This window comes from Cryptotermes secundus, unplaced genomic scaffold (assembly GCF_002891405.2).
Source record: "Cryptotermes secundus unplaced genomic scaffold, Csec_1.0 scaffold160, whole genome shotgun sequence".
NCBI lineage: Eukaryota > Metazoa > Arthropoda > Insecta > Blattodea > Kalotermitidae > Cryptotermes > Cryptotermes secundus.
The window spans coordinates 413,675-424,946 of NW_019745080.1; the positions used below are offsets into that span (position 1 = coordinate 413,675).

At 39.4% G+C, this 11,272-nt stretch overlaps 1 protein-coding gene across 6 annotated transcripts in view; it reads right to left on the bottom strand.

Annotated features, from left to right (window-relative positions):
- The window catches only part of LOC111874843 (ETS homologous factor), a 96,917-nt gene that overhangs the window by 8,468 nt on the left and 77,177 nt on the right, over nucleotides 1-11,272 (bottom strand). For 5 of the 6 annotated variants that reach the window (XM_033755631.1, XM_033755632.1, XM_023870680.1 and 2 more), the window contains 4 exons: nucleotides 5,666-5,733; nucleotides 3,670-3,811; nucleotides 1,533-1,808; nucleotides 338-442 (listed from right to left, as the gene is read on the bottom strand). In XM_033755631.1, the coding sequence (XP_033611522.1) occupies nucleotides 338-442; nucleotides 1,533-1,808; nucleotides 3,670-3,811; nucleotides 5,666-5,733 (591 nt within the window). Of the gene's footprint in view, nucleotides 1-337; nucleotides 443-1,532; nucleotides 1,809-3,669; nucleotides 3,812-5,665; nucleotides 5,734-8,818; nucleotides 9,155-11,272 lie in introns of those variants that run through there. The other variant, XM_033755634.1, reaches the window with a different exon arrangement.

The following is an 11,272-nucleotide window of genomic DNA, read 5'->3' on the forward strand; positions in this document are numbered from 1 at the left end:
GAAAAATGAAGAATGCCACCTTCTGGGATGTGGAGTCATGTAGTTATTGTGCAAACCGACAATTCGGAGGAACATATCGCCTCCATCTTCAGAGTATAAAAATCCGTGGCAAGTGGTTGCCACAGCGTCACATTCAAGAAGATGGTGTTCTTCACAGTTACCGCCATCATAACTTCACACCTCATGGAAAAAAGTTATGAAGACAGAAAATGAATAGCTGTACTTCAGGAACATGTTCAATTGATGGTTTTATTATTAGTAGTTCTGCTACAGATGACTCATCAGTCCTAAACTAATTATCAAATAGTTCCCTAGTACAATAATTATGTAGTTGTACCTGAGGATTGGTGACTTTCACTGGTGCGTGTGCTTGCTGGGTTCAGATTCAAGAGAAATGGACAATAGACTCCATCCTCGGGCTTAATTGTGGAAACTGGAGGCACTAAAAGCAATAAAATAAGCAAAATAATTCATTATAAGAGAACAGGGATACACTGGTGGAGGCAGAAAGTGTATGTGAGCATGTATCTGTTGGCTCTGGAAAGGTAGGGGGGGGTCTGCACGTTATGCAACAGCAGTTCCTGCCAAATAGTTCAGAAGGAGATAAAAATCAGTCTTCTGAGATGTGGCACTATGTAGTCTGGTACAAGTTACCAGCAGAAGCAACGTGGTTCTAACATAATGATGGATGCAGTAGGTTCCTTCAAAACACTGGTGACTTTCTACCACATTACATTGTGTTGCAACATAGAAGACAGTTATCTCCATACTCATCACGGTGAGAACTTGAAATGTTATACAGTTCACACAAAATTTAATATTTTTGACTTCTCACTAAATTTATCCCATTACTTCTCATTGTATTACATTAAATATTCACCATATAAAAAAAGAACTTCCAAGTAACAGCTGCTGGCTCTTAAGCTCTACATTTTTATATTAGTTATGTCTTTATATACTCACTTCAAACCAGTGCCAAGATCAAGAGAATATGGATCTATACATCCACTCCCCCATACACCTTCATGGTGTAGTGCTTAATTAGGTAAACACAGGGCCAACTTTACCTTACTTTTATATAAAGTATGCTGTTTTTGAAAATTTGATAAAGTTATACAAAAACTTCAAGCAGAACGGGTGTACACTGGTTCAACAGTGACTAAGAAAATTTGGTTAAGTAACTTTTAGTGTAAAGAGTACAGTCTCCTGGTATGTGGTATCATGTAATCTGGTGAAAGATCACAATAATTTCAGAGAAACATACTGCCTGTATCACTGCCTGCCATCTATTACTTGCCGAACCTGATAATGTAGCACATTCCTGCAAAACATCTGTAACCTTCTGTTACACTTTATGGCAACAAATTCCAGAGAATAATATCCTCTATGGTCATCATTGTATGAACCTCAAATCTCAACTTTTGGGGTATATTGCTCACTCCCATGCTGTATCAGATAACTCAATTGCATAGTTTGGAGATATGTACATCTTACACTTTTGTTTAACATAGTCTGTACAAAAAAAAACTTACATTTGTTTATATTACCCATCTGCTGCTCCTGTTCCTGTTTCAACTGCTGTTGCAAACTACTGAAAAGAAGTTTCCCATACCGTGGTTCTCGGGACATAAAATCTGCTTCGGACAGGTTGCACAGAGTTGTTCCATCTATATCATTGAACTGTGAAATACAAATCTCTTCAGAGTGCAGGTCATTTTCATCTGCAACTGAAATTATCCAGCACATGATGTCATTTGACTCCCACTGTTTCACGGTCTTCGTTTTCCATTCTGCATTTATAAAATCACCTGAAATATAAAAACATCTTCAAAGAATAACGAACAGCACCAGCTATGCAATATTAACACTCTTTAGAGTAGAAACATGTTCAATAACCTTTTGGTTGAAAATACCTGCCTTTTAGGATGAACAAACCCAGGACAATATCAATAAAGCTCCTTCTCAAGAAAGACAGGCGACACAAGTTTGGCCCCCGTCAAGAAAGGCGATGAGAGAAGGGACAAGAACCTATTTGGTTTATAAATTTTAACTTAAATAAGAGAAGTTTTAAAAAACTTTAATATACCAAGACAACCGCTGTAGTTGTGAAAACTTTGGATTTTGTATATATTGTGCGTTACAAACATTGTATGTGTATATATTTTAACATTCAGAAGACCCATTGTAACAGTGGTTTCTAAAGAGTACTGACGTCCCTCTGATGATGGTCTATAGGAACCGAAACATGTAGGGGTGTTAAGAATTGAAGCAGTAAAAACTTCAACAGTCACACTGGACGGAGTTGTTTTATCTTTTATACTTATTAATAGGTCTTCAAACTACCCAGGTAACAAACTTGATTTAGTTGCAAACACTTATTCGTATTACAAATTACTGTACTTAAGGGCAAGTACTACTTCTTTTTAATTGTTTTTTTTAATTCTTCAATACAATCCAGTTCACACTGCATATTACTTTTCTCTTGACTACACTGCTGTCATTGCCATGCTTATATTTCTTTCCTCCTAATAACCAGCTGAAACTATGCACTACAGCAATATGCTGAATCTGTGTTGCTAGATCCCTAATATAAACATCAGTATTTGCTAATCCACAGACCAATAGTTATCACTTGCTGCTGGAAAGAATTTCAATCTATGTTATCTCTTACAAACTGAGTTCAGCATCTAACTGCAGTCATTATAATTTTAAGTTTAAATTCCAGGACAATTTTTGTTAAACTAATATAAATCTGCAACTTCCAATTTAATAGTTTCTGGAGAAATTATGTATATTTACTTACGGATGCTATGATGTCAAACCTCTAAGTTATTTGAACATAATGAAACTGTTCACAGACCACCATCAAAGTAACAGTTCACATGATATAAATTATTAAAACTATACAAAAAGCATTTTAATAAAAGATTAATACATACATAAATAAATCTCCATTCTTAATGCCCAAAGAATAAAATAAAAGCAATATTACGACCACTGGGGGTACGCGGTAGCGTAGTTGGTTGAGGGGCTATGCTACAAGCCAGAAGGTCGCAGGTTCAAGTCCTGATGAGGTCGTTGGATTTTTTTTCAGCTGACCTAATCCTTCCAGCCACACTAGGCCCTGGGGTTTACTCAGCCTCTAACAGAAATGAGTACCAGGAATTAATTAAATAATTTTCCTGGGGAGTAAAACGCAGCCGGCGCGTAAGGCTGACAACCTTACCGCCATCTTTGAACCAATCGTCTAGATAATGTGGGAGCCTCAACATCTCACAACCCTATGGGCCTTCAGGGGATAGCTTTTATTTTTTTTTTTACGACCACTGAATGAGAAACTAAAATTATGGGCAGAATTCAGTTTCCTTTTCAAACACTTCCAACATGAATGCTCATTCATATACCATAAAGCTTTTCTCTTTTTGATAGCTCTTAAGCTACGATCATTTTCTTCCTTATAATGTAACAAGCATAAGTAAGTTATTTTGATTAATAAACATTTTAAAACTCAAGATCTACTAATGACAGCCGTGTTCCATTATTTGGCTTATAACAGTAGTCTATGCCCAACCTGTAAATGGTACTAACTAAAACAACTGCAGAAAATTCAAGTTTAAATTTAAATATTTATGATTACTGTTGTCCATATGCCTGACCAGTTAAACTTACTTGGTAGAAACTGAAAGGATAATGTCTTGTGAAGAGCTGTGGAGGGTACAAAATGCTCACAGCTCTCGCTGTTTTCCCAGGAATTTGTTTCGTCTCCCGTCCAATTGTATGCCATATAATTACTGGAATCTTCCCGTACAGGCTGTAAGAATAACAATCATAATCACCCTATGAACAACAATCATTTTTACATGTTTGCTGATATTGTAATGCTGTTTCAATTGCTGAGGTGTAGTAGTGGTCAATGAAATACAGCACATCAACCATGAACAATGAATGTGGACGAAACCACTGGTGCCAATATCGAACACAGTACTCACTTGAAGCAAATGAGGAAAAATCACATGAGACCTTAGGATAAGCAGTCCTTCCTAGGTTTCAAAACGGATATATCCAATAGAAGAAACATATGCATCACCAGTATAATATGTGCTGTGCTTTCTTTGACAATATACCATCTTGAGTAGGTGCTCTTACAGTAGGAAAGCCCTGCGGGTTTAAGGAGATCTCTGGCAAGGGGGTTTAGGTCACCATTTATGTTGATAACTACTAATATGGTAACTTTAAAATGATGATATTACAATCTAAATAACTACCTAATGACACGCCCAAAGCCTTTAGGCACAGTATTTTTAAAATCAATACCTTACTTACGAGGAGCTGGGACAGCACATTCAGTATAGCAACTGGCTATGGAATACACAAATGAGGGGTCAGAGTTCAAGTCCCAGTAGGGTCAATAATTTTCTCTTCTCCATGTAGTCCAGACCAGCTTTGGGGCCCACCCAGCCTCTTACCCAAGGGATACCGTTTACCTTACTTAAGAAAATATCACTAGTAGCACCAACAGCAGTTGAAGTGTTGCAGACTGCATTTGTACCCTGCTTAATAATCTATCATAGTAGAATTCTTGCACTCAGCAACATAATCAAAGTTTCATTAGACAAACGACTCTGTAGCTCAGGCAAGTACAATTACATCACACTTTGGCGGCAGCTTCTAGTGGAAACCATATTGAATGTACATAAGTGTAAGGTATAGTCAATTTTCTCAGATGCCTGGAGAAAAACATGTGCATTTTAGGCCATCAAAGACAATAACAACATGTACAACACTTGCACATACAATTTTACCAGTTCTGTAAACACTCTTCAAATTGACACACAGAAGTAATCGGTTTTTGGACTTTTTCCATTGTCTGGTATACTAGAAAATTCTGTGTTATACGCCACCATCAGAACCCTTTAAAATCTAGTCTGCGAATTGCCCCATATTCACTGTAACCTAAAAGTATCTGAATTTAATATCTCATGTATATGTCATGTAAATGCATAATAAAATCAAGTGTCTCAGAACTGAGGCATGAACATGGCTTTCAAAGGAACAGAACAGTACTTCATACCACTAGGTTAAATAATATTCTCTTATACACAATTAAAAACACTAACTAGTGTTTCCAGCACTGGCAGATGTGGTGGAACAAATGAGAATAAGATAAGGTATCTACTACCTTCAACTCTGCAAGTGAAGTACTCAATGAAGATGCAATTATTTTAAATTAAATATGTTACATAAATGCTCGGTCGGTATAGTTCACTTGCGGACTATAGCCACAGAGTAAAAGTAAAGTAAAGCTATCCCTGTACCAGGCCGCGAAGGCCCATAGGGTTGTGAGACGTTGAGGGTCCCACGCTTTCTAGACAATCAGCTCAAAGATGGCGGTAAGGTTGTCAGCCTTACGTGCCGGCTGTGCTTTACTCCTCAGGAAAATTATTTACTTAATTCCTGGTACTCATTTCTGTTAGAGGCTGAGTAAAATGAAACAAAAATTTCACTGAATGTAAATACTCATAATTTTTATGAGCTCTGGAGTTTTCCACAGTGGTGAAGAATGGATTGCAGTTTCTGCATTATGGCACCATATTTTGTATTCTGAGGAACTTGACTGCCTCTATCTTAGCAAATGAAGTGACAAATCTCATGTCTGCATACTTACATATGGTTCATCGAACTCATTTAGACTCAGCAAGGGGAACTGCAGGACACTTCCTAAAGGCATAGTATCTGAAAACAGGTGAAACAAATCAGATTTACTCTTTTATATGTATTGTACAGTAATAGTAACTCTGCCGGTTCGAAGACAGCATGTGTGCAACAAGTATGTATCTTTCTAACTGGGGTACTTGAATGAAATAGTTTCCATAATTTTAATTTCCAGTCTTATTACTGAAGTATAAAGGTAAAGTTGCTCGTATGGGAGAGTAGCAATATAGCTCTATCATTGACCTCTGCATCAAACTCCTCCTGTCCAGCCTCTAGCCTGTCACTATAATAACTTAACTTTCCCTGCCCATGACTAGAAGGATAGATTACATATTAACCATAGCATTAAACAGACATGAGTGGTCAGTTCCATTCCCTAGTGACATTAAAATTACAGAGCCCCTAATACTCATTAGACCCAGGAGCCAAGTTTGTCACTGATAGGAATCTAACTCCAAATCATCTGTCATCCAGTCTGCAGCCTGTCACTAGACTTGATCATGCTACCCCAGCTCCTACATATGGTATAAAGCAAAGTATGCAACAATTCATGTGAGATTAGAGATTCTCACCGCAGTGACTAATGAAAATTACTGTCTACTCTCTACTGTCTCCTGGATGCGACACCACATATGCCCGTTGATGTTTACTCCCTTCAAGGTAAAAGAGGTTACCAGACCATATGGCATCATATCCCAGTAGTCACATTAAAATAAATTAATTCAGCTGAATATCAAACACACATACAGGTTTCTTTTGCATGGTTCACAATATGAATATGGAGTCTCTTGAATTTCTGACAATCATCTGACTTCCTGTGGTTTCATCCTGGTATCTTACTTCACCACTACTCACAAGTGGACTAACTTGTCAGACTGTTTAGCACGCTGAATATGAATTCAGTGACTATTAAATAAATTAGGAGGCTAAGACTGGTTTCAGTTCTGGTCTGTAAAATTTAAAAACTATCCTATGCAGCCATGTTCTGGGGGGGGGGCTATGGTTTATAAATGAATACAGATATCTTGAATTTCTTACAATCAGTGACTTCCACTGGTTCCATCCCAGTATATCTCACTACTACTTACAAGTGGACTAACTAGTCTTGATGTCTTGTTAATAAGAATTGGCTGGCAACCTTAATATGAATTTGGTGACTAAGAGTGGTTTCAATTCTGTCTGTAAAATTGAAAAACCCTCCTGTATTCAGTCTACGTGGGCTACGCTTTATGATAATCACATTCATAAATTTCATCCCATTATGTAGACGTTTCCAACAGATTAAAAAAAAATCACCTCAGAAAAGCTATCCAATTTTAATTATCAGACAATATCATTTAAGCGACAAATATGCTAGCCACTTCCCTTGCTTTTTTGTTAAAAAGAAAAGAAAAAAAAAAACAAGTTTCAGAAGCTAATTCTGCTTTCATCATCAGGTAAAAATATGAAACCAACTCTGTAGGATCCATTACATGGAATTAGTTTCTATCCCAAGCCACACCTCTGTCACAGACCTTCACACCTCAGACAATCTCCAGTCCTCTAATTTATCATCTAAAAATAACTCTACTGTTTGTTTGTGGCACACCATATCAACTTATTCATCAATCTTACTGCAAGATTTGTATCAGTCAGGGCTACTGCAAGCTGAAGTTGCCCATGTGTTCATGCACACTGTGAAGACGCATCCAAGTGGTAGCAAAGCTCCACGCACCTTAGCACCATATCATGGTAAATGGTAATTTACATGCTCCGGCCACTTTAGCCCTGGAGAAACAGCCCCAGTACCTATCTATCAGACAGAAGGATGGGTGTCTCTCGAAGCAAGTCTGGGCATGGCAACAAAGAAGAAAATCTTTACCAGGAATCAAATTCTTAACAAAGAGGAAAATCTCTGCAAGGAATCAAACTCTCAAGTCATCCAATGTGTGCCATCAATCTACAAATGGAGCTAGCATGGGAAAATACAAAAGAGCTTCAGTGGCAGTTTATGTTTGGTCTAGTAACTAATAATGTTGCAAGTGCATATGGTTAACTGTACTACAAAGTTGATCCCACAATAAACTGTAATATACAGCTGGGAAGACCAAAATGAATCCGTGAGCATCTGGAAACACACAGAACTCCATTCAGGTTAGCACTTCTTGTGAAACCAAGAGTTGCTCAGCCACTCATGAAGGTCTCAGCATTCCACTGAATCTAAAGGTTCAGTACCATGTGCACAATGGCCCATCACTGGTCCCTGAGCCTGAGCCTGATCCAGATCAATTTGGGGGATGGGGGGGTGTATGTACCCCAACAAAGGCCAGTTAAAATTGTAATAAATTTTGGTAAAGATAAATATTTTTCATGCATATGCCATTAACAAAGTGTTAACACATATAAAGTACTAACACCACCTTGAAGATGGGATAACTCAGTCAACATTGTGATTACAGTATGGAACTGGCAACCTGGAATCAGGGTTCGATACCCGGCAGGGATAAGATATTTCTCTTCTCCACAGCAGCTAGACCAGCCCTCGGGTGACTGTGCCTCCTATGTAACACATACTGCAGGGCTTTCCCCGGGGATAAAACGGCCTGGGCGTGCAGCTCACCACTCATCTCCATCTAGTGCATGGGTCAAGAATGGAGATATACCGCCACTCCCTCATACATCTTCACAGCATGGTGTTTTAATTAATCAATATCAGGGATAACTTTACCTTTACTAACATATGTACTGATGCTTTCAATATATCCTATTATTAGCACTACTTTTTCTTACTTGGTACAATTCAGGCAAAAATATATCTATCCTGTAAACACATTCACTGGATGATAACGTGACTGCATATACTACATCGAAACACAGAATAAAACTGGTCATTATCCATCTCCTGTAATAACAAGCCCCAACCCGATTATGTATAGTGACTGATACCACGTGATCAGTCAAATTTCCTTTCTACGGGAATTACTACTTTCGACAAACGTTTCATTCACCACGCCTACTTCTATGTTAAGTCACAGCACTCTCTCTGACATCACCATTGCACATTCACCTACCACTATTATTCATAACAGCATACAACTATAAAAAAGAACCGATTCAAATTTCTTACCTGTCAACAATAACTTCCTACAGGCAGCAATGAAAATGTGTGAAGGGAAAAAATGTTTTACAGACACAACGAACTTGACGTCAAAACACGTAGTGTCAAAATCTGTAACATGTCAGTCGCAACGAAAACTATTCAGCCATTACTCAATGTTTATTAAACCTAATGCCTCAACACCTCCGACACCTTTAGCCCCACCATTATTCGACAGAGAGTGACTCAAACTTCGTGGTCAATCCCCGGATCCCATACATTGTGATTATTATGATAACACTTCTGAGCTTTGCCAGAAAGCACATTTCAAAGCGGGGCTTCCCCGCTCACATGTTGCACCAACCAGAACCATGCATTTGCCATTGCTATGACAACGGGTGACGTCAACACGGTGAAGTTTGCATGCGGTTATCGGATGGCTTTATTTTTGCTAGCGTGACCTTCAGTAGAACCGAGAAGGAGAATGAGGAAAAGTGATGACAAAACTCTGCGATTGGTTGAATTGGCGGGGTCACGTGGTTCAGCGGGCAAGGTTAATTTCCTGGAACTCCACAGCGACGCTACGTGGGCAAAGTGGTTTATACGTATGGGCACAACAGTATTTTAGGTTAATACTTTTTTTCCAAACCATTCGCCTACATAAACTGAGAGATTTAAATGTATTAAAGAATATCTTGCGTTCACGAGTAGCGAGACTCTTTCATCTGAAACAACCGAAGAGTAAGCGGCGATGGCTCAGTCGGTATACAGAAGAGGCTACGGGCAGGACGGCCGATAAGTCGGGGTTCGGTTCCCGGCAGAGGCAAGAGATTTTTCTTTTCCAGGCTGGTTCTGGGGTCCACCCAGCCTCCTATCAAGGGTTATTTCCCCCGGAGGTAAAGCGGAAGGGGTGTCAAGCTGACCACCTCCATCTACCTCCGAGGTTAATGGCGCAGCTATACCTCCATTTACCCATACGTCTTAATGGCGTCGAGCTTGATACGTTTACATTTTTACAACCGAACACATTACATCGATTACCGCGTCTCGGCCATATGAAAAATCGCATACCGTTTACGTCGATTAGCCTAACCCATGCATTTAAAACAACTACACAACACATAACAGCCTGCGACACAATGACCGCGAGTTCGGATCCCGCTCGAAGCGGGATTCTTCATTGCATTGCCCTGATTTAAGTCTTAAGATGGACCAATCCCAAGTTTCTAAAGATCCATAACTTCAGGGTTGCTTCTTAACGAAAAAATGTTACAGCCTCTCATCTGCAAACGCTAGAGGACAAATCGGTCCCAGAAACCAAGTCGATGCTAGTCTGTTCTCATATAAGAGGCCGTTTTGTGGCTGCCTCTGTTAACTGTATGGGCCTAGGTATTATCGGAGTGTTCAGTATTTTATGCGTGCAGAACATTCCTACATTTAAACAGGATTTTCGAAAGACCTAATTCATTTTCTGAAGAGCATACAGTAAAAATAAAGTAAGTAAAGGTATCCCCGTAACAGGCCGTGGAGGCCCATAGGGTTGTGAGATGTTGAGGTTCCCACATTTTCTAGACAATTGGCTCTTAGATGGCAGTAAGGTTGTCACCCTTACGCTCCGACCGAAGAGCATACAGTAAGTTTGGTACCTCGTTAAATGAAACTAATGATGAAGATTCCAACAGTGCGCACCATCGTCAGGTCCCTTTAGAATCTATTTATTCCAACTGTGGTTTGGGAAGACTTTTGTGGTACTCGATTATAAATACAAATATCATTGGACGAAAGGTCAGTACCTCCAGTCACCCCTCAAGTTTTGAAGAGTCTGCGCTGAATAGAAAATATGAAACAATTTAGAATTCAAGGCTACAGTTGCCACTTCGGTCCACCATAGTGTGTTACGGGTCGAAAAAAATCAAAGAATTTCGGACCACATTTCTACCAACAGACACATAATTAAAATCCTGTTTACGGGTGACGAGCAATGGAATGGAGTCATCCGAATTAAAACGTCCATCGGAATCACAAGTGACACAATTCAGAATGTCATTAGGTTTACTTGGATTTTTTTGTAAAATAAACCAGTGTCTAGCCCAAATCACGTAGCCTCTTCCGACAAACGGACGGCCATAACTAATGGATTGGGACGAACGTGGAAAGCATCCGGGATCAGTTACCACTCCGAAATTTGGCTCGAGGAATTTATTAATTCATTCTTAGCTTATTTAGCAACGTTATCACTAACTATGGCGTAGACCGGGTCTGGTCAAGTGTGATTTGTGGTGGACAAAGTGGTGCTGGTGGGGGTTTTCTCCAAGTACTTCGGTTTCCTCTGCCAATCTTCATTCCACCAAATTCTCCATCATCATAATTAATAGGCCAATCAGTGGCCGTCGTGCCGAGTGGACCCAGTTGGACCCCCCCCCCCCCTAAGTTATTTAAAAAAAACGGAAAGCCGCTGGCTTCCAACCGCACGGGCCAGATCCC